General features: G+C 37.2%; 4 protein-coding genes across 13 annotated transcripts in view; 2 read left to right on the forward strand and 2 right to left on the reverse strand.

Annotated features, from left to right (window-relative positions):
* The window catches only part of LOC111470118 (squamous cell carcinoma antigen recognized by T-cells 3), an 11,582-nt gene extending 7,601 nt beyond the window's left edge, over positions 1 to 3,981 (reverse strand). The window contains exons 1-7 of the mRNA XM_023115603.1: positions 3,647 to 3,981; positions 3,396 to 3,529; positions 3,090 to 3,147; positions 2,392 to 2,607; positions 1,591 to 1,872; positions 1,349 to 1,483; positions 1,148 to 1,273 (exon numbers count right to left, since the gene is read on the reverse strand). Coding sequence (XP_022971371.1) covers positions 1,148 to 1,273; positions 1,349 to 1,483; positions 1,591 to 1,872; positions 2,392 to 2,607; positions 3,090 to 3,147; positions 3,396 to 3,529; positions 3,647 to 3,877 — 1,182 coding nt within the window. The 5' untranslated portion in view covers positions 3,878 to 3,981. The remainder of the gene's footprint in view (positions 1 to 1,147; positions 1,274 to 1,348; positions 1,484 to 1,590; positions 1,873 to 2,391; positions 2,608 to 3,089; positions 3,148 to 3,395; positions 3,530 to 3,646) is intronic.
* Positions 1 to 5,944, forward strand: part of LOC111470119 (auxin-responsive protein SAUR71-like) — a 10,907-nt gene extending 4,963 nt beyond the window's left edge. The window contains exons 2-4 of one of the 9 annotated variants that reach the window (XM_023115612.1): positions 4,324 to 4,538; positions 4,925 to 5,448; positions 5,574 to 5,944. In XM_023115612.1, coding sequence (XP_022971380.1) covers positions 4,971 to 5,448; positions 5,574 to 5,602 — 507 coding nt within the window. In that variant the 5' untranslated portion in view covers positions 4,324 to 4,538; positions 4,925 to 4,970 and the 3' untranslated portion in view covers positions 5,603 to 5,944. Of the gene's footprint in view, positions 1 to 4,046; positions 5,449 to 5,573 lie in introns of those variants that run through there. The other 8 variants (XM_023115607.1, XM_023115608.1, XM_023115604.1 and 5 more) reach the window with 8 other exon arrangements.
* Positions 5,945 to 8,087: 2,143 nt separating this feature from the next.
* LOC111470109 (auxin response factor 1-like) lies at positions 8,088 to 16,953 on the forward strand. The gene is made up of 15 exons (XM_023115592.1): positions 8,088 to 8,340; positions 9,096 to 9,191; positions 10,939 to 11,054; positions 11,481 to 11,576; positions 11,679 to 11,735; positions 11,935 to 12,087; positions 12,168 to 12,252; positions 12,674 to 12,764; positions 12,878 to 13,042; positions 13,236 to 13,355; positions 13,437 to 13,512; positions 14,187 to 14,352; positions 14,433 to 14,941; positions 15,106 to 15,296; positions 16,064 to 16,953. The coding sequence occupies exons 2-15, from the start codon at positions 9,143 to 9,145 to the stop codon at positions 16,236 to 16,238; spliced, it is 2,049 nt and encodes a 682-aa protein (XP_022971360.1). The 5' UTR covers positions 8,088 to 8,340; positions 9,096 to 9,142; the 3' UTR covers positions 16,239 to 16,953.
* Positions 16,954 to 18,050: 1,097 nt separating this feature from the next.
* LOC111470215 (DNA-directed RNA polymerase V subunit 5A) lies at positions 18,051 to 21,234 on the reverse strand. Of its 2 annotated transcripts, XM_023115749.1 has the most exons (5): positions 20,694 to 21,234; positions 19,974 to 20,150; positions 18,670 to 18,783; positions 18,244 to 18,350; positions 18,051 to 18,201 (listed from the first exon to the last, which is right to left on the reverse strand). In XM_023115749.1, exons 1-5 carry the CDS (start codon positions 20,958 to 20,960, stop codon positions 18,075 to 18,077), a joined length of 792 nt encoding a protein of 263 aa, XP_022971517.1. In that variant the 5' UTR covers positions 20,961 to 21,234; the 3' UTR covers positions 18,051 to 18,074. The 2 variants fall into 2 exon arrangements, with proteins under 2 accessions (XP_022971517.1, XP_022971518.1); XM_023115750.1 differs by having other exon boundaries at positions 18,051 to 18,350; positions 20,694 to 21,220.
* Positions 21,235 to 22,504: the final 1,270 nt, after the last annotated feature.

The following is a 22,504-nucleotide window of genomic DNA, read 5'->3' on the forward strand; positions in this document are numbered from 1 at the left end:
AAAAAAAAAAAAAAAAAAAAAAAATAGAAACGAAAAAAATTGCTTGAGGAAGATTTATCTGAAAATAATCTGCTGTTTCTTTTTTTCCATAACGCCCACAAACGTGCTCACAAGCATTTGACCACAAAATCTTTGTTTTCTCTATAAAGACCAGCCTAAGAGAAGCTCATAAAGCCCATCGACTAAACTTCTAGGGGAACACCAAACCAAATAGAATGTATTCAGGATGAAACTGTAAGCAAAAGGGCAATGAGGGATGTATGAAATTCTCACTTATGTATACTTTCATTTATTCATTCAAGTCATCAGGAAGAGTGGAATTTAATGTATGCTCCCTCCTTTTTCTTCGTTCATCTCTTCACCATCCTTAGCCTTCATCCGTTCTTAGCCCTCATCCATCTTTAGTGTTCATCCCTTTTAGCCTTCTTATCGGTCAAAATTCAAGTTGTGCTTAAGGATCATTCATAATATGAGGTCTATCAGTTGTAGGGAGAAATAATGCATTTTTCATAAATCTTTTAGGCTAGGATTTTTTCACGATTAAGAAAAAAGTCTCTGCTCCAGTGTTGCTCATCATAAGAAACTTCTTTGATTTGAGGAAGCTTTAGTTGACCTTATGCAGTGTCCATTAACATCACATTTCTTTCGGCTAAGGATGAGTTTGAAATTTTTTGATTATGTAAGAAGATGGATCGTTTCAGCTGGATTCTCAAATGTTTTGTTATAAAACCTTCTAGCGATAGATCAGTAGTTATGGTTCCAGTTGGGAACAATAAAAGAGGCTGGTTGGTTTTTTGGGAAATGATTTGTGATGCAGTGGTAAATTGTTTGGATGAGTGTAATGATCATAATGAAGTTTCATGTGCTGAGTTGGTTAAAAGAAACTTTTGTCTTATTCTAGTCTCTAGATATTTCACTCAATGTCATTGGATCAAAAAAGAAGATTCAAGAGATTGGATTATAGAGGCAAATGAAGTAGTCTTGCAAATTTTAGTAATTTATTTGTGTTTCCCTGCTCACTGTAAATAAATTTTGGCGAGAGATTTTCTTGAGCCAAATGTGAAATAATAATCTTGTTAAATGAAATCAGACCAAACAATATTTAACAGAACTGCTCCAGAGAAAGGGTGTGGTTGTCAAAACTTACGGAAGCAATTTCACCCTCAGAAGCATGAGCACGTTCCAAAGCAAGCAAATACTGGACCCAAAGATCACCTATCCATGGGCAATTCCTAGTCGCCCTAGAGTAAACATTCCTCACAATATTGCTGACCTGAAAACCCAAACCTCATGTAAAATTATACGTTAAGATATATCCATAGTTCATAGGAAACTGGAAAGGAGAAACCTTCAAAGTTTTGTCCATGTAACGGGTATAATCAAGCCACAGATCAACCACCACTGGAAAATCAGCAACTGCACGCTCAAACAGAACTTGTACCCTTGCGGGATCTCCAGCAGATTGTTCAAATTTCAGGTAAATCTGAAGAAATTAAAGAATTATATTCAAAACGGGCCTGGCGAAGCTTTTATCATGAATCAAACTCCAAAAAAGTCTGTTTCGCATAATAAAATGTAAAAGCAACATACAATGTACTGGTGAAGTCTTTCAGTATCAGTTAACTCCTGCTTTGATATTTGTTCTTCGAATTGAACACGGGCATTATACATATCCAAAGCTCTTTGATAGGTTGAGGCAACTTGAGAAGGAACCCCATCCGAGTCATTAGATTTCCCATCAAGAATGCAGCCTTGTTTCACTTCCATCTCCCATGCCTTATAGGCCTCAAGCGTTGAATTCATGTTAGATAGAGGAAGTGACAACTGACGATGGAAAATGCTTCGGATTAGCTGGACTTGTTTTTCTTTCGCCTACAGAAAAATATGCAACTCTGACCATCAGTACAATTTCTATGCAAGTTAAAATTAATTTCATTGATCATCCACAACAGAGAGAAAAATATTTATGAAAAAATCAGAAACTTGCCGTACATGAGATACTACCCTTAATGTATTCAAGGAACAAGGATCAACAAAAAGATGTGCTCCTTTGCGATGACTTTTGGTTGCTTTTGCCGTTTCCAATTGGAGTGCACATACAAAAACGTAGCAAATGACACTTTTTTTTTTTTTGTGTGTGTGTGTGTGTAAGAAATCGAACTTTTATTGAGAAAAAATGAAAGAGAATACAAGGACATACAAAAATATTATTAAAAAAAAAAAAAAAAAAAACAAAAAGGAAGTTCCAAGTGCTACACAAAGGGACTTCAATCCTAAAAAACAATAAATTTATATAGCTCTGAGCCATATAATTAAGTTACATCGTAAATGAGACACCTCATAGAAGATGACCAAAAACATAAAAAATAAAAAAAGGAAAGAGGTTCGGACCTGAGAATCGGTTTCGTCAATGCTTTGATATATGGATTTCTCAAATTCTCTATATGCTTCCCATAATGTTTCAGCCTCAGTAAAATGCAAACCAGCAGCTGTGAGAGCACGTTCAAATAAATCTCTAACCTTTTTAATTCTAGAAGTTGCACGATCTCGCACCATTGGATCATATTCTTGAACAAAATTTAGGTAGTCACACCAAAGAGAAACTGACTGCATAACATAATGAAAGTTAACCATCTCACGTAATCATGTGCTACAAAACAAAATCTGAAAACATCATGACACCATACAATTTCAAAATATTGTCATCCTGAATAAAAGAAAATTACAAAGCAAACTATTGTCCTCGAACTTGAAAATTATTCGTTTATACATTGAAAGTAGAAAGTCATGCAGAAAGCTGAGTTACATAGCCAACCATCTTTATTTTCAAGGCAACTAATTAATAGTCCAAAAAGTAAAAGTACAATTTTCAGCTTAAGAGTCCAAGCTATAATTTGTTAAATCCGACAATGTATAAAATATATTGATTATAATATGGGGTTCCAGATACGTGTAGGAAGAAAAGGACGTGGTGAAACAATTGGCTTGCAGTAGCTATAAAACTGCTAATATGCTAGCATTTGTTAGTCTAACATGTAACATCTCTCGTAATACCAAAAGCTAATCTCCAAATGGCAGCCGATACAAACCAGATAATCAAACACCCCTCGCTCATATAGCCTCTCAATTGCAGCAACATCCTCTGGTCTGCAAAGGCAACGAGAAAAACGAGAGTAAAATTAATACATAACCGACTACTAGCAAGAAAAGGGTTAACAGAAATCCAAAACCCTCTCACAATGAAATAGGGTTGAAGATTCAAGAGCTTGTTAGAAGTTTGAAATTGACAGCTCTCTAATGAATTTAAGGAGCAACGGAGTAACAACTTCAGAAACTTCTGCACCACTGGAAAAGAAATAACGGGACATCTAAAAAGGTAAAATAGACAAGATTACCCAGTACTGATAGACGCTTCGTCTTTTGCCCATTCCTGCCACATTGAAGGGGTTAAAGGGAACATCTCACTCATTGCTTCCCTTGCTTTCCTCAGGTTGTCGATGTCGCCAACTTTCCTCAAAAGTTTTATATACTTGAAGAAGTGGCGATGAGCGAGCATCAAAAACAAGTAACGCATGAACTTAGTGTATGCAGAAGTGAAGGGGAGAAATGATGGGAAGAAACATTAAAGAGAGTAGAGAAAAATTACTTGGACATGGGCATCGTAGTTGGAAGGGTTGGAGGAGAGCTCAGATTGAAGGGTCTGGAGTTGGAGCTTCTGGTCGGATTCGTCGACTTCGGAATCAGAGTCGGAGGAAGAAGAATCGGAGGCGGGGGAAGTGGGGTTCTGGGGAAGGTCGGGCATTGGGTCATCTCCATTGACCAAATTTTCGTCGTCCGAATTGGTCGAAAGCGGAAGTTGGTCGTTGATTGCATCCATGGCGTCGGCCGTAGAGGAGGCGGAAATGAACAGTCTGGTGTTGCAAAGGAGCAGAAGTGAAGCAGTGCCTCCGCCGTAGCAGGTTTTGGGATAAAATATATTTGGTTGAATTGTAAAAAAAAACTATATATATATATATATATATTTCCAAACAAAAAAGTTAGAAAGTAACATTATTGGTGAGTTTAGATGAAAAAGTTGTTTCATTTCACAAAATGAAATCCAAAGAAAATAAGAAATTGAAGGCAGTCCAAAAGAATCGGCCATCGTTTCCGGAGGCACCTTCCTTTTCCAACGCCCATTCCTCTGTTCCCCCGAACCGCATAAATAAATACTCCTTCCCCTCTCTTCCCTCCCCTTCCCCCTCAACCCTCCTCCTTCTCCCATGCCTTTTCTTCCTCGCCTTTCCACCTAAATGCTCCTCTTCTTCTCCGGTATCTTCTTCCTTCTTTCTTTCTTTCTTTCTTTCTGCATTTTCTGCGCTTGGATTCGCCTCACTCTTCCACCTCTCCTCCATTTTTGTACAATTCCTTGTCTTTATTATAATTCTTCATCCATTCCATTTCAGACATTGTAAAACACGTTTTCCTCAAATTCGAATTTTAACCTCACCGTTTCCTGTTCTCTTGACCCTTTTTTTTCCTCCTTTATTGTCAATCAGGTAATATCATCATTGTTGTTCCCTTGCGTTGCATTGCATTGCAACCTTCTTACAGACTTTGATTCTGGTTTTGAATCTCAATGTGAGGAACGAATGGTGAGAGGGAATTTTAGTCTCTTGTACATGATTTGATGAATCAAATGGATCCTGCTCTGATTATTATTGTTTCTTTATTTGTTGGTTGTATGGAGCATGCTTGTGTTTCTCTTTCTTTCTTCTTGCTATAGTACAGCCTTTCCTTTTCTTTCCTCTACTTGATTTTCTACTTTGAGCTTTTTACTATTTTAGTTTGTGTTAGTGTCATTCACAACTATTCTATTACCGGCGATTTCAACTTCTAGGTAGTGGTGTTCTGATGAGAATAGTGTTTCTGGAATTTGACACAGCGAGTTCTGTCCTGGGGTTCTGTTCAATTGTGGTGAACGTCTAGAAATGGATGAAAACGGTGGGATCAAGTTGACTGGAATCCGCCAGATTGTGAGGCTGAAAGAGACTCTCCAACACTGGCAAGGCGTCGCAATTAACCCGATATCCAAAGCAGCAGCCCATGAAAATCCAAGCCAAAATATAAATCAAAATAATGGGATCCTTTCACCAGCAATCAACAAAAGGCTGACGAATGTTTTGTGTTGTGATTCGGATGAGGAGAGCTGCCAGAGCCCTGAGCATCCACCCGACGTACCAAAAGGGTACTTGGCTGTTTATGTTGGGCCGGAGCTTCGGAGGTTCATCATTCCCACTAGCTATCTTAGCCATTCGGTGTTCAAGGTGTTGCTGGAAAAGGCAGAGGAGGAGTTTGGATTTGATCATAGCGGCGGCCTCACATTCCCATGCGAGATCGAGACCTTCAAATACCTTCTCAAGTGCATGGAAAGCCAGCACAAGGATCATCCTGATGACCACACCCCAGGTAATAAAGTGTATTTGTATACATACCCATTTGGTTTGCAAAGCTGATAGTTGTTGACTTTGGTATGAATTTCATTAGTATGATGACATGAATAACATGCTTCCTGTTATTGAATTCGGTTGCAGCTGGGAGTTCCTTAACCATGGAAGGATAAAAAAAAATGGTTGTGATCCACAGCAGAGGGGGCGCTGTTTGCAAAGGCAGATGGATGTGTGTGTGCCTGCCACACATGAGATATGTTGTGAAATTGAAGTGTTGTGGTTTTGGTTTTGGTTTGGAGTCAGAAAAATTAGGGATGTGTTTAAGTAGTAGTTAGAAAGGTGGAGGATTAATGTACCGTTTGCTTTGGTTTGCTTTGTTTTTGCTTTTGCTTTTGTTTTTGGGAATACCCTCTAAGGGGAGATGTGAACTTCCATTTGCTTCCCTGTATTTGAATGTGAAGCACATGATTGTTTGACCACACAATATGGATTTGTTTCATTTCCAAATATTCTCATCACTATCCATGTGGGGTTGCCTTCCGTGTCTTCCTCTTCCTCTTCCTTCCAACCCAGAATCCCAAACAACAGATCTCTGCCAACTCATCATTCATATCAAACACAAACATGATATGAATGATTGCATATTAATTTACTCCATCATCCATCCCTAACATGGCAATCCCTTAACTTATAAATTACTTATTCTATATATAATTATTGATGTAGAACAAATTTTTATGTATAAATATAGGGAAAATTCATCAATATCAATATTGCCCACAAAAAAAAAAAAAAAAGATGAGATTATTAATCCCAACTCAATTTTAACACCAGGACGTTTCTGTAACATTCTCATTATCATCAGTACGGATAAATAAGATATGGCTTGAAGAGGAATCGACATTAACCTTTGCTAACATGGATAATAGTACAGTGAAAGAGAAGGGAATACTCACAATTTCTGTACAAAGAAACGTGCACCATAGTATCAGCAGTGGCAAAGAGGACGGAGCTAGGGCTTTTATTTTTCTTTCTTTTCTTCCTAAAATAGAATGGGCCTGGGCTGAATTCAGATTTTGATTTTAACGAAATTTAAGTTTTTTTCTTTTACTCTTATAAAAGTAAGAAAAGAAGAGAGAAAAATAAATATTTGAATTGGTAAAACTTAAAAAGTAAAATTGGAAATGGAGTGGTGGGCCAATTTCCCACCGTAAAACAATGGTCCAGTTCAATTACTTTCACATCAATGTCAAAATCTTGGGGAAAAAATTATAAATAGAAAAAAAACGTCAATTTTATCCCACATTTATAAGATGCGCCCCTCTGACTTTCCACATGACCATGGCATTGGCAGCCACGCAAGAGATTCAATGCATCCAATGCCCCTTTCCTTCTACCTCCTCCTCTCAACCAATAATACCTTAACAACACCATTCAATTATGCTTTATTTTATTTATCATCCAATCAACTTTACTAACACGTACCATTTTTTTTTTCATTTTAATTTTCTATACACCGTGCTCATTTTCTTTAATTAATAGAAATTGTACTAAAGCTCGATGCTTTACAGTTTTACAATTGAACTCTGCTGATCTTTGAATTAGAACGTGAACTCTAGCGTTTCGTCATAACGATCTAGCCAACATTTGCCGTGGTTCGATTCTTACAAAAGTTTCACCCAAAGTTAAAAACAAAATATCTCAAGGTGTCCCATAATCTAAAGTATCATATGTAGATCTTTAATGTGTCTATAAATTGAAACATACATCATAAACAAGTTCGTCTTAAAGAAAATGATGAATTTAGTAAGCAAAATTGTCTCTTTAAATAAAGAAAATTCTACAACATTGAGACACTATAGATAAAAAAAAACTTTAGCCCCACACGTTTTAAACACGTAGACACTTGTGGACTTCATGAACATGCTACTAGCATTAATGAGCGAGGATCAAAAATTCACAACTTGAGGTTCAAGAGATTTATGGTTGACCCTCCAAAAAGCTCCTCTTCCTAAATCTCTTTAGTTTTGATCAATGTTATTGAGTTGTATTGGCAGGATGAAACATGATTGCAGTTTGGGAACGTGCATTGTTGGGTTGGGCAATTGCGAGATAGGTTTTTAGATAGTCACAAAAATCACTTTACTTGGACAATTTAAAGGTTTTTATTTTATTTTATAAATGTTATATTAAAAAAGGAAAATTATTTAAAATTAATTTGTAATAAAAATAAATAGAAAATTGAGCAGATTGGAAGGGATAAGAACGGAGAGTAGGATAAATAGAGGAGAGTTGAAAGAGGAAGGCAAAAGCGTAAATAAGGAAAGAAGGGATGGCGAAAGAAGTAAGAAAAAAGAAGAGAGAGAAAGCATAAATAATTAATAGCAAAATAAAAAAAGAAAAAAGAAAACTGAGAGAATTTGGGAGAGAGGAGTTTAGGGAAGAAGGTGTTGAGAGCATAGGAAGACTAAGGAATTGATGTATCCCTTTCGGGGCGCCCCCTTCTCATCTGTTCCTCTTCTTTTTTAATTAATTATTTAATTAACAATCATCATTTTTTAAAAAATATTAAAATAAATAAATAAAGCAAGTTGTTGTATTCCCGACTCCGGTCTTCCGTCCACTTTGACGCGGGCACACAGTCAAGCACCCATTGCTCTCTCTTTCTCTCTCTTCAAAACCCTAAAAAAAAAAAAAAAAAATTATAATTTTTGCACACAAACAAAGAAATTTCCTTGTCGGCTTGGACCAAACACCATCTTATCGTTTCTTCTGCACCCTTCCATTCCTCTCTTCGATCCCTTTGATCCTTCCTCTTTTTCTTCTTCTTCCCTCCCAAACCCTACCTTCTGACTTTTCCTCTTTGCTGCTCTTCAATTCACCAAATCAGCTGTTTGGTTCTCACCTTAAGGTTTGTGATCGGGTTTTTTTTTTTATTATTATTATTTTTTTTAATCATTTCTCGCTTGTTTTTGTTTTTCTGTGTTTCTGCTTCATAATTTTATGTTCTAACCAACTGGGTGTGGTGTGGATCGAGGTTTTGGGGTGTTTTGCTTCAATTTTGAGACTGATGGCTTTCTGGGGTTCATTTTTGGGGTTTGTGGGTGTTTGGGATTAGGTGAATGTGTTGTAGTCATGTGGGGGGTTGTGATTCTTGTTCTTTTTTCTTGGATCCGGAACATGGGGATCGAACTCCTTATGAATGTGTTGTTTTCAGGCTTTGTTTATTTGAATTGGGTAGTCTTTTAATTTGCTGAATCACGAGACGATCCACTTTGTTTTTGATGAATGGGTGTGTTCCTTTCTTGGGTTTCAATTTTTCTTTTTGACATCGTGAGTATTTCATGCTCTTCTGATCGGATGTGCTGTTAAAGTTCTAATGGCGGCTGCCTTTTCGCACGTCATTTAAGATACACAAAGCAAGGTCCGGCTGTCTCGCTGACAGCGTGACTACGCTAAGTGTCAGCCATTTATTGATCTATCAGACCGACTCTACCTCATAGATACCATTTGCTGTTGTTCTTGGTTGGTAATAAATATCTTTTAAGGAGTTATCCTGGTTATAATTGTGTTCAGCTTTATCCCATATGTTCTTCGTAGGCAGTAAATCATTCAATTAGATACTTGTGGTTTTCTTGTTTAACACATCCACCACCGCTTTTGCAGGTCGGCCCTTAGGTTGATTGGCACATAAATATCTCTCCGATATTATCATGTCTTTTTCAGCTGTCTCAAGTCTTCCCTCAGGAGGACCCACTTCAGGTTTGTGGTTCTTGTTCATGAAGTTGTGTCCATTTTTTTAGATTCTCGTCATTGTTGGTCTCATCGAGAGATTTGTCGTTGATGATCTAAAAGAATGAACCTTGGGTTAGAAAATCTACGTTTCAAATTAAGAGACATGTCATAGTTTTTCCTGTCCCTCAAGTAAGCCGAGTATTCTTGCCTACTTTGTTGCATGAATGTCTGAATCCTTGAGTAAACTTGAGGGGTGGGCTTTGTTTAAATTGCACTGGTACTGAAGACGGTTCTGTTTGGTAAGTTGGTGGAACAAGGTAGAGTTCTCTAGGGTTTGACTTTTAGTGACCTTCACTGTAAAAAGCATTCTCTTTTGTTGGCTATGGGGATTCTTCTTTGAGAAAGATGACTATCGTTTTTGTGGACGTTGCGGCAATTAAGTACAGAGTTTCCAAAGGTGACTGGTGGTCTATTCCTAATTGGCTAGTAAGCACTCTAAAGGCTCCTGCAAGGGTATCTTATCGTTAAAGTTGAAATAGCTTCTGAAATATAATGAGCAATATAAAAACCACTTGATTCTGGGATGATTTATGGAAAGCAAATGAGGCACTCTTATCCATTTATTGAAGACTATTCTATTTCTATTAGTTAAAGATTCTTTGTAGGCAAGTTCAGAATGCTTCAAACTTGTCTTGGTGACTGTAATTTTGTTGCTGATGTCAAAACTCAATATTGGATATTCCTTATGGATAGCCTTGCTCGCTTCTTTGTTACACTTAATATAGCAATGGATGACCAATTGAGCTGCACTTTATGACGCTTCCAGACCCTTCAGATGTAAACATGGAGTTGTAGAATATTGATCTGCTTTCTCAGCAGTTATGTTGTTTTCCTTATGAGCATTAAGTGAAAGGTTTCGGACTAGCATAATATAGGATTCACCAAATGAGTGAGATGATATTGCTATTTTATCTGCTAATCTATAGGAACCTGTTGAAAGCTATTTTCTTACGAGTGTATCTATCTTTTATCCATAGTTTCATTAATTTCTCGATAGGGGATGGTAGTTGAATCTGTTTCTAGGAGGAAGGATTGTTGGATCAGTATTGATGCCTTATAAGCACATTCACTTGATTGCATCCGCATCTTTGCAATCTTTTGCTTCTCTCTATGTCATAGAAGCTGAAAATCATAAAAAGTTTAGGTGTTTCGCATGGGTGGTGGTGGTTTATGGCAAGGTGGGTAACCCTATTGTTGTCATTGAGACACTCTGGTCCTCTTCCATGTTTCTTTTGTCGCGATGGGGTGTATGCTTTACCAACATAGGTCGCAAGACTTAAATCACCTCCGTGGGTGCATATATGTGTGCTCTTTGTATGCTAAGTTGTGGAGCAGTTTTATCTAACTTTTGGGATCTCCATAGACTAGAGGGTTCAATGTCATGCTACGGTGCAGGTCGAGTTTTTAAGTGTTGTAATGTGTATGTTGTACCTAATCTCAGATGGTATCTGATGAAATTTTATAGTTTATGCGATTGTTATTTTGATTTCAAGAGGCATTTTAATGAGTATGTATGTTGGTCCAGAATGTAGGAGAACATTTTGTTAAAAGTATTTAAATTTAATCAAGTATCAGGTAACTCTATACTGTATTGTGTACATCTTTTTTATTACAACTGTTTAGTGTTACTAAATTTTTTTGTTCCATTACCGTATATTTATTCAGCCTTCTGTTTCCTTGTTGAATACGTACCATGTTTTTTTTTTATTTACAGGGCCCTCTTCAGATGCATTGTATAGGGAATTATGGCATGCCTGTGCTGGACCGCTTGTCACCCTTCCTCGCCAAGATGAACGAGTATACTACTTTCCACAGGGTCACATGGAACAGGTATTAGATTTTGTGACACATGCTCACCGTTTACTCACTAGACCAAAAATGTTAATATTTCTGAATTGATCTGACATTTCAAGTTAGTCTGTGAGAAAAATGTTAATATTTGTCTTCTTAGTATTAACATTGAGTGATGAACTTTGTAATTGTCTAAGAAGCATGGATATGGATATAAGACATAGATAACACTGACATGTTTATTAAATTATATATTTTAAAATAACATTTTTATAACCGAAGGAAATGCAAAGTCAATAAGTTCATGTATTTATATGCTTAAAAAACGAGTTTGATGTATTTTACTCTCTATTCAGTAACATGTAATTGTTCTCTTCCCCAGATCAATGGGAAGAGTTTCTTGTTCAAAAAATGTTCCCAAAAATTTTAGAGGTTCACAGAGTTTTCTTTTTCTTGTATGTTTAGCTGGAAGCATCAATGCATCAAGGATTAGAGCAACAAATGCCTTCGTTCAACCTACCATCAAAAATACTTTGTAAAGTTGTCAATGTTGTTCTTCGGGTGAGTTTTATCCCATTAATTTTTATTGCATATGGTGGTATATTTTTGCTGCTTTTCCCGTATCTTTGATGAACTGATTTGACATCTCACTTTGAATGTTAGGCGGAACCTGACACAGATGAAGTGTATGCTCAGATAACTCTGTTACCGGAAAGCAATGTTAGTTCTGTACTCTCACTTTGTAAACTATTGAACTATAGTAGCAGCCATCACTTCCCTCTATAGTGTGGATTTCTGCCAAGAATTCTCAATGCTTTCATTATTTTTCTGAACTGATTGTGGTGCTCAATCCCTTTCCTGTTTTTAGTAATAATTTTATTGATATCTCTAACTTGCCCATGTATTTTTTTCCGAGTAGCAAAGTGAAGTAACAAGCCCAGATCCTGCCCTTCCTGAGCCTACAAGATGTAATGTCCACTCATTTTGCAAGACGCTCACTGCTTCTGACACTAGCACTCATGGTGGCTTCTCTGTTCTTAGGAGGCATGCGGATGACTGCCTGCCACCTCTGGTAGAACATCTATATGATATTGCAAGCTAGCATCCATTTTCTGTCTCTCTTCCTTGTTTTAAAGTCCGTTTGTTTTTCAGGATATGTCTCAGCAGCCACCGTGGCAAGAATTGGTTGCGAGTGACTTACATGGGAATCAATGGCATTTTCGGCACATTTTCAGAGGTATAATTTATAGAGCTAACAAGTTGCTGCCATGCAAAGAGCTATATATATTTGCTGTCTCCTGGAAAATAAAAAATTTTAGTCATGCATTTATGCATAAATACATACAAATTCACATTCATACATTCACACATTCACACATTTTTTTGTTGGGCTTGAAGAGAGTTCTCATTTGCCATTTCCCTCTCTTAATTTTTTTTTTCTATTGGAGTTTATGTACTCGAGAACTAACATCTGGTAAGTATTTGGAATTTGGTACACCTCCGGTAAAGAAAAGGGAAAAAGTTATATGGGTTTATACTATTGCTGGTAAATTATTGCATGATTTGTTTTACATGACGTGAACAGTTTTTTAGTTTTTTAGTTTTTTAGTGTTTGCTCTTCTTTCCCCGTAATTGTGATATTCATACATGAATTGCAGGTCAACCAAGGCGTCATTTACTAACAACTGGGTGGAGTGTCTTCGTTAGTTCCAAAAAACTAGTAGCTGGAGATGCTTTTATCTTTTTAAGGTAATTTTGTGGTCTGCCATTTGAGAGGGATGTCTATTTTCTTTGTGAGGTAAAGATGATTCTTGAGTGAACAAGTTCATGATCTCTTTGGTTATATGTGTTCTTCTTCACAGAGGTGAAAATGGAGAGCTTCGTGTTGGGGTGAGAAGACTCATGAGACAGCTAAATAATATGCCATCTTCTGTTATATCTAGTCACAGCATGCATCTCGGAGTTCTAGCTACTGCTTCTCATGCTGTTTCAACTGGAACACTCTTTTCTGTTTTTTACAAGCCACGGTTTGTTGTCCTTATTATGTTATTTACATTTACTCTGATACCATGAGTTCTTTTTCCCTCCCCAAGTTAAATAATTTTATGTGAATAATGGGCTTTTGTACTTGACACTGTGAATCAAGTGTTCACTGTTTCGATTGCTTTGTGATTTGTATGTTACAAGTGGAAAAATCCTGAATATTCTTCCTTATGGCAGAACAAGCAGGTCTACATTTCTTGTGAGTCTAAACAAGTACCTTGAAGCTCAAAACCATAAACTCTCTGTTGGGATGAGGTTCAAGATGAGGTTTGAAGGCGAGGAGGTTCCTGAAAGAAGGTAACTGTCTAGTGCTCCCCAATCTCTTTTTTCCTTTCATTGTTGAGTTGATATATTAATTTTTCTTATATTCTTTGACAGTTTTAGTGGAACAATTGTTGGTCTTGGAGATAATGCATCGCCTGGATGGGCTAATTCTGACTGGCGATCTCTAAAGGTTAGCTAATTCCGGAATAATGCTTCTCATGTTTTTTTCCTGAAGTCCAGTCTTGAAACATTATGTGATGTGTATTGATGCTGTGCTCCCTCTTTCTGTGAGTTCAATATCTTATATGGATACTAATACAGAATAGTTAACACAAACCTTATTGTCTAAGATGCATGTTTGAACATGTACATTCATGAAATGGCTGGTGTTTGGAATGATAAAAAGAAAAGATTCGTGTATTAGCTGAATTTAAAAGCCCTTGGGCCTTAAAGAGTTAAAAATATATAAGGATTCGATGGTAACTGTTGTTTGCAATCAGAATGTCGCTGAAATGTGTAACAGGCATTTGCCATTGCAGTTTGGGATTTTGCTTTATATGTAGTCTCTGGGGGTTTCCCTGAAGAGGCAACCCAGAGACCTCTGCTTTTGCGGATCTTCTAATTTAGAAAGGTGGAGCTGTAAACTTTAGAAATGGAACAGAGATATGAAACGACATTTATCTTCCTTGAAATTCACTATTATGCTTAATAAAGTTTGTCCCACTCTTTATTGAAGTCTAGCTATGTAGGTGCTCATAGGATCCGGTAGGCTTAAATATTGGCTCTCGGCCATGGTGTATTTTATGTACTCGTTGCTTGCATACAATTTTAAGAACTAACTTTGGAGTATTGGTTGATATAAAGGTGCAATGGGATGAGCCTTCATCTATTCTGCGTCCAGATAGGGTGTCTGCCTGGGAATTGGAGCCACTTGTTGCATCTAGCCCTCTAAGCTCTCTGCCTGCACAGAGGAACAAGCGTCCACGACCAGCTGTTTTGCCTTCCCCTTCCGCAGATGCAGCTGTACTCGGTAATATAACCCTTCTGAATGTTAATAAATCATTGTTGATTTAGATGGAATATTGTTGACATTATCTTCATATGTACTAGGTGGGTGGAAACCTACGGTTGAATCTTCTGCTTTTTCATATACCGAGCCGCAGCGGGGAAGGGACCTATATTCTTCACCAAAGTTCAGTACTGCTGCTTCAAATTCACTTGGTTTTAATGGGAATAGTTCTTTTGGCGCTGTGTCCAGCAACGCCTACTGGTCTAATACCAGTATGGTGGAAAATGTTATGGACACTTCATCTCATGGAGCAAAAAGAGAACCCGTTGAAAAGAAACAGAACACTAGGAACGGATGCAGGCTTTTTGGGTTCCAGCTTCTTGGAAACTCCAATGTAGAGGAAGCTTCTCCAGTTTCAACACCAAAAATGGTGGGCGAGGATAGGCCAGTTCCACCTATAGATACAGCATTTGACCAGCATTTTGACCAGCATTTTGACCCATCGAACATTCACCGATCAGATATGCCTTCAGTAAGCTGTGATGCTGATAAATCATGCCTGATTTCCCCTCTAGAGTCTCAAAGCAGACAAATCCGCAGCTGCACAAAGGTATTTCAATCCATCAGCTTTTCATCACTTCGCCCCATCTCTACTAATTGCTCTGAAGCATTTCTGGTTGAAGGGGTTTAACTGTATGGAATATATTTTTTTTATACGCAGTATTTCATTATGTATGAAATTAACAAGGTAAGGTTACTTATATATTTTCTCAGGTTCAAATGCAAGGAATTGCTGTTGGGAGGGCCGTAGATTTAACACGGTTCAATCAATATGATGATCTACTTAGGAAACTGGAGGAGATGTTTGACATAGAGGGTGAGCTTTGTGGCTTGGTAAAGAAATGGAAGGTTGTTTACACCGATGATGAAGATGATATGATGATGGTTGGAGATGATCCTTGGAAGTAAGTATTTTGAACCCCCATCCCCAAACACACCCAAATTCATGATTATCCCAAAATCTTTTTTTGCCTGTTTAATATTAATATGGAACAAATCAAATGCTATCACCGATCTTGCCTTCATCTCGATTTAGTTGAATATTGAGTGTGGTTTTGTTGAAGTAGCTGTACTTTTTTGAAGGCTTGAGCATGATAAAATGAGACTTAGTGATAAGGAACCACTACAAAGGAAGGGATTACTTTATTGATCAAATACTTCAAGACAAGAACACTTGTTTGAGATTTGAATCATTCCACAAGCAAGTTCGATCATGTCAAGCTTGAATGATTCTAAATATGCCATCTAAACTATATAGAACTGCAAAGAAACGTAGCCTTTGGCTAAAAGAAAGCACAAATGCTCTTTACTACATCTTCTGGTCTCTTTTACAAATATAGCATACATGACTTTATATAACCTCAAAATGAAAATCCAAGACCATGAGACATTTCAAGAGTTCGAACCTTTATACTTTGTGCCACTATGTAAATGTAGGCTTAAAGTAAATAAAAGTCTTAAAATGCATTAAAGGAACACCGTAATTCTAGATTATCATCCGCTCAAAATTTGTAAGCATTCATTCTTCTTTAATGCGGTATGAATTGCAACATCTTGTGACTATTTGAATAACATCTTCTTAACATCTTCCTTGGAGTTTATGTTGCATGATTGATACTTCGGTTCATTAGGTTGTCTAAAATTTGGGTTTGCCTTTCCTAAATGATTGCAGTGAGTTCTGCAGCATGGTAAGGAAGATATTCATCTACACGACAGAAGAAGTGAAGAGACTGTCGCCCAAGATAAAACTCCCACTCAGTGGAGAGATGAAGTTCAGCAAGCCAGATTCTGATATGGTTGCCAACCATACGGAGGATCAATCGTCCATCAGCGGATCAGATTGCTGATGGAGATGTATCCTTTGTCATATGGTCATTGGCAGAGGAGAAAGAAAATGTGGAATGTTCACCAGAGGAGTGGGAAAGTGGAAGAAGAAATGGTTTATATTGTGGTAAGATTTTATCGGTAGGTATCGTTTGTGCATGGGTTGGCTGCTTTCTTTTGACTACCAGTGGAGTGGGATCTGGAACGAAGTGTTGTTATATTTGCACTTAGAAGTACCAAAGATTCCGGCAACGAAAAGCTAGCTGCAGGTGCTGCTACATATATGAGGGGTGGGCTGGTAACTGGTGAAGGCTTTCTAAGCTTATCAAAAGAGTGAGGAAATGAATATGTTAATTGGGTTGTTTGGACTTGGAAACGAAATATGGGTTAGAAGAAAATACTGACCCTGTGTTTTAAGATGTTGAAATTAATATTTTTACGTAATAAGGTTCAGTTCAGTTCGGTTATTTTTCGGGGCTTTTCCGTCCCCTGATTATAAAACCGTGCAAGTCAGGTCCAGCTTGCCTTTTTGTACATATGAATTAGGATGCTGTGTTTTTTCACCATCTTGATTGCAGGAGTCTCTTTTTGTATGGTTTGTCAATGACAATTAGGGAGGAAGAAGCCCAAACATCTTCCACCCTTCTAATGTAAATGTAATATTTATGATTATGTATTGGTTTGGATTTTGGAGGTTCTACTGCTGCCTCCTCAGGCAGTATATGATCCTTTGTTTAATTCTGTATGTTCCAGTCTAAGAAGTCAGTTGATCCAGCAAGAACAGGAAAATAATCATAATCTTTACAAATAGAAAACTATTACGAAAAATAGTTGTTTTTAAGTTTCTGTTGTTATAAACTTACATGGGAACACATATTAGTAAAATGTTCACAAAAGAAGCAGGTTGCCCTGAATCTTGTAGGGGTAGGTGTATGCATTATAATAAAGATTTGGTCAAATTTTACCCCCTTGGTTGGTACCGCTGAGCAGGTAGCCAATTGTACATATATTAAGAAAAAGAATTATAGGTTACACAGATTCTATACCAGAATCATAACCAGAATATAGGTTATTCATTTGTGTTAAGTGTGCTTCAGTTTCTTCTAAGGAAAGAAGGGATGATCAGAATGGTCATGACTAAGATTAGATGTACCTGATTTTGATCCAACACTCGAGCTACTGTTCTCTCGTGATCTTCCTTACCCAAAAGGGGACTGTATCCTTGTCCAGTTCCAATAGGGATACCGACTCCATTTTATCTTCCTTCGACAGATGCATCCATCGAGTTGGCAGTGATTCTACTGGTGATTCTTCTCTCACGTGTTTCTTTCGCACCGTTCTGGTGAAGTTTCAGTGGTAAGCAAGTCCTCTGGTTCAACCATTGTGCCAACCTCGGCCTCTTTCAGATGCAATTGTCTATCCCAACCAGTTGATGGAGTCGAATGTATTGTTAGTGATGATTGTGGAGAGGTCTCTACCGCAATGCTTTGGACCATGAAATGATCTCCTTGACATTTGACCAATGCAGCTTTGGTTAGAACCTTGGGCGTACGTATAGGTGGAGAAGCACTCTTTGTTCGGTTGGTTTTCGGTATTGTTAGCAACACTAGCAGAACTTGAAGTCGTGATTGGTCCAGCTAGAATGATTGATTGTTTTCCTTTTAGGTGTCGGGTTTCTCCAATACCTGTAAAACTCGGATGCAGATTGTCTGGATGCACTCTAGTGATTTCATTAAAACTATTCAAGTTTTTGAGTTCAGTTTGTAATAAATCTTAATAATCGTCTTGTAAACATCTAGTACAACTTGTATTTCAAAGATATCAAATGTTGTATATGGCAGAGTAATGAGATATGTATATTATAAATTATGCCTCGAAACATGCACTGAAAAGCTAGTAACACAAGGAGTTGTGGAACATTGATTGATGTCTAAGACAAAAGTAATCAAGTTCTTTGGGGTTAAAAATACAAAACATAATTGGTGAAACCTGAATTCATTCATAGGCCATCACCAGACACAACGGTAAGTTACATGTGATCTAGTCATGTCACCATCATACGTTACTTTCACAATCTGCCCCTTCTCGAGTCTGTAGTATCGAGCAATGGCATCCGTACGTAGCATACGAGGAAGCTGGCATTACATCAAAAGTAGGCTTAATTAAGCAAGTGCTGGTAGTTTAACAAATATATATCAAAATTTGTTGCACTACTTCAATTCATTTTTATACCACATATATTATGGTTTTCAGAATTCATATTTTTCATACAGGAAGAACAAACCAAACTCTCAAAAACTGAACCAATGAAGGCTAGGAAAGGAGAAATTGTTGGTCATTCAAGAAAAGCATGTTTACCATGAGAAGGGGTTTTGTTTCCTAAAAAGCCTTCTTCAAAGGTTTACAAAGCATAAGGCAACTGCAGACACAGACTAATATCTATACAGATTTTACCTGTTTTTCCTCTATACTGTATTGTTCCAAAAGCTTTTGTTTTTCTTCCTCCGTTAGCACCTGATGGTTTGGCTTTAATGCATGCTTTGTGATATTAACCAGCAAGTCAGTAATCTGGTAACAGAAAAAAACTCAATCAACATATGAACCTTTTAAGATTAAGGATAGCCCTTAGCCTTACATTAGTAGTCTAAAGCAACATTCTACATCATGCAACCACTCTCATAAATACTACTGTATCAATTCTAAAATCCAGTTTTCACATCAGATTGTAGCTTACACATACAACAGGGTGCTTTCCATATTTCACATCTAAGGTGGTATAAGACCGAATGAGAGGACATAGAAGGGTTAACTAAAGACTCAAAGTTACAAGGAAAAAAAAAAACCCCTCTAAAATCCAAGGACTCGAGAGTCAAATATTCACTCTTCCAGGCTGAAATGAAACACCCTCAACCTAAGTATGGAGGTTACGTTAATGATGTCCATCGTTTCCCTATGCCAAAGGGTTCCTAGAAGTGACCTTCAAAGGGTTCCTATTGAAAGCCTTGTTCAAAGAGCCGTCATGAAGATGAGAACCATACTTGCTTGCAATAACCCTATGTCAAAGGAAGTCATGAGTTAGGGAGAAAAGCACCACAACCACTTAGCGCTAAGATCTCGCATAAGCTTCTCCAAGGACTTTAAGGAAAGAAAGCAAGTCAGAATACCACACCACCGATTGAATGAGAGTAAGTCGACCCGTTTGAGAAAAAGAACACCTTTTCCAAGAAGCTAAATGCTTTTGCTTCTTACTCATGACAAGATCCCAGAAAGACAATCTGCAAGGGTTATGACCAAGGGCAAGATCTAAATAGAAAGACAGGAAAGAGGCAACCTCACAACCAACCAAAGCAGTTCATCTATTCAACTTCCCTAGCTCACAATTCACTCCCAGAGAACATAACCATTATAAAAATTTCTTAGTGAAAATTTATGGAATAGATATAAAAGATGACAAGATTCTCATCACCCTTTTTCAGGAAAGGATAAAAAAAAAAAGGGTTTGCAAGCTTTCCCCTATTTCTGCGGTTCATTTTTCTTGGGGTGACTCTCTTGTCTCAAATCTTGAGACCTCAGTTTCTTCTTCTAATTAGTTTTTGTTTTCTACCATGACAAACTCTTGCTCCCCCACCCTTTTAGTGTTCTGGTTCCCCATGTTGCAGTTAATGTTTAATTTAACCAGTTTATGTTGTTGTTGTAATTAGATAACAACCTCAGCAGTGTCTATTGTGAAGATTACATCAAAAACTGAAGAAACGAACCTGGAATATTTCAACCTTGAACGAAAAGACCTCAACTGCTTTCATGGCTTGGTTTGTAATTTGATTTTGCACAATTAGAATGAGACCATGCAAAGTTTCTTTGTTAACAATTTGGCCAGCAATATTGCGAATAGCACTAACCTTTACTGCACCAGTCCCACAGAATATTACAAGAATCTGCAAAAACAATGATCAGTTTTGAAATAATAATTAACGATGTTAGACTAGTTGCATAACTATGAAGCATCATCATTAAGACCTATATTTCTATTGTACAATAATTTCTATGTTTCGTCCACATATAGAAAAATACTTCACTCAGCATCAATGTTGAACCACAATTCACAACAAATATTTCCATAAGCCAATAATAAATCGTAAACTACTAAAGATTGGTGTGAAATAAGGTGTTCAAAATTCAGAAGCACGATTGCATCAAATAATTTTCAAGAAGATAAGAAGTTTAGTCCACAGAATTTAAACGATGATCAAAAAAAAGAAGAAAAAAAACATGCACCGTTATCTTCCAAACAAAATTCAAAAGTAGCATGCCGAATAAACACTCTCAAAGTAACCAAATATTATGAGAAACTACAGCATTTCTTTTCGTACTCACATTGTGCACCCTAATTTGCTATGACAAACAAGACGCCGCAGAACAAATTAAGCAACCGAGGCTTAAATAAATCGAAGGGAAAAAAAGAAGTGGTGGGGTGTTACTCTTTTGGAGGGATCGGCGCGATGAGCAGCAGATAGTTTAAGGCGATCGACATCGGGGAACTGGCCGTAAATTTCTCGGAATTGTTGGAGAGTGAGGTCGATATCAGAGGGGTTGATGGTGTAGCCTCGGTCCCTAAGCATCTCCAAGACTGTTCTGCGAGAAAGATAGTACCTATGGCTCTCAGTGGTGCCATCGTCGATGTAGCTACTTAAGCAAGTGCCTAGCTCCACTCGATTCGGTTCTCCCAAAAACCCATCTTCCTCCATTTTCGCTCTCTCTCTCTTCCCGGATACAGCTTCGCGTTTCTTGGTTTGAAAATGGGGAATTATACACACATATATTTATTAAGTTAAATACTTGTGATTTTAGAGAGCTAGATTTTAGTGAAAGATTTTGAAGTGGGTACCCTTTTGGGATGAACTAATGGAATTTGGGGGTAGGGTGTAAGCCAAATTTGAGGTTATGGACAGAACCAAGGCCGGAATAGTAGTAAATAACTCCTCGTGGAGAGAACATAAATAAATAATTTTGTTGTTGATGAACACCAGCGTTGGCTACCTAATCAACATACAAAAACCCTGCCCATCATTCAAAACTTTTGGAATAAACTAAAATAAACTAAATTTCCATTCAAATCAAAATTAGAACATTGATCTACTCATTTTTTTTTTTTAATTTTGAGATCAATTAAACTTAAATTTTAAGATGACAAGGATATTATAGACACAAAATAAAAAATTTAGAGATTGCAATATATTTAAAATTTAAAAAGATTGAAAATTTGGATATCCATTAAAACTCTCAAAATTTAACCTTTTTTTCTACTTTCTAAGACATAGGAGCTAAATGAACTAAATTATAATTGCACTCATGTAAATTCTAACATCCAACCAGTTGGTGATAGATCCCCCCCCCCCCCAAAAACATTATTACTTGGGTCCATCTTATGTAGTTAGATTATCGAAAATTTATTTTTTTCTCTACAATTTGGTATTAAGTTCAAGCATTTGAGTAGCTGAATTTTAAACGAATTTGATTGTCATTGAAGATGTTCATCTTAAAATTTGTTTCTACGCTCACAAAATTGTAGGATTTCATGATGACTTTAAGATGTTTTGTAGTGTTTAGGAAGAGTTTTTAGAAGGGTGATTTAAAGAAAAATAACTCTTCTTTGAAAACACTTTTGTACTAAATTAGAATGTGATATGATATTTGAAATGATTCAAAAAGAGTTAAATAAAACTTAGTGCTTTTAGATGAAACACTTAACTAATGCTTCTTTTGAGGTTTGTTTTATAAAAAGATACGACTTCCAAAAGCAATAGCAAAACTTTCTATTTAAGCATTTTGGAGTACTTTCAAAATTACTTTAGACGATGTTACTATCCACTGAGGAAATTTTGAAAAGTACACGCCCCCGGGATTTAGGGTTTAGGGTTGAGGGTTGAGGGTTGAGGGTTTAGGGTTTAGGGTTTTAGGGTTTTAGGGTTTAGGGTTTAGGGTTTAGGGTTTAGGGTTTAGGGTTTAGGGTTTAGGGTTTAGGGTTTAGAGTTGAGGGTTGAGGGTTTAGGGTTTAGGGTTGAGGGTTTAGGGTTGAGGGTTGAGGGTTTAGGGTTGAGGGTTGAGGGTTTAGGGTTGAGGGTTTAGGGTTTAGGGTTGAGGGTTGAGGGTTTAGGGTTTAGGGTTTAGGGTTTAGGGTTTAGGGTTTAGGGTTTAGGGTTTAGGGTTTAGGGTTTAGGGTTTAGGGTTTAGGGTTTTAGGGTTTAGGGTTTAGGGTTTAGGGTTTAGGGTTTTAGGGTTTAGTTTAGGG

The sequence above is a fragment of the Cucurbita maxima genome, unplaced genomic scaffold (genome assembly GCF_002738345.1).
Source record: "Cucurbita maxima cultivar Rimu unplaced genomic scaffold, Cmax_1.0 Cma_Scf00043, whole genome shotgun sequence".
In the NCBI taxonomy this organism is placed as follows: Eukaryota; Viridiplantae; Streptophyta; class Magnoliopsida; order Cucurbitales; family Cucurbitaceae; genus Cucurbita; species Cucurbita maxima.

Bases quoted from the DNA above. Each gene is read 5' to 3' on its own strand.
- LOC111470109 (XM_023115592.1), top strand. From the start codon at position 9,143: ATGTCTTTTTCAGCTGTCTCAAGTCTTCCCTCAGGAGGACCCACTTCA. The intron at 11,736-11,934 runs GTTAGTTCTGTA...TTTTCCGAGTAG, and splicing joins CTCTGTTACCGGAAAGCAAT to CAAAGTGAAGTAACAAGCCC. The intron at 12,253-12,673 runs GTATAATTTATA...CATGAATTGCAG, and splicing joins TTTTCGGCACATTTTCAGAG to GTCAACCAAGGCGTCATTTA.
- LOC111470215 (XM_023115749.1), bottom strand. From the start codon at position 20,960: ATGGAGGAAGATGGGTTTTTGGGAGAACCGAATCGAGTGGAGCTAGGC. The intron at 18,351-18,669 runs GTAAAATCTGTA...ATGTAATGCCAG, and splicing joins ACAGTATAGAGGAAAAACAG to CTTCCTCGTATGCTACGTAC. The intron at 18,202-18,243 runs TTACCGTTGTGT...TGAATTCAGGTT, and splicing joins ATGACTAGATCACATGTAAC to TCACCAATTATGTTTTGTAT.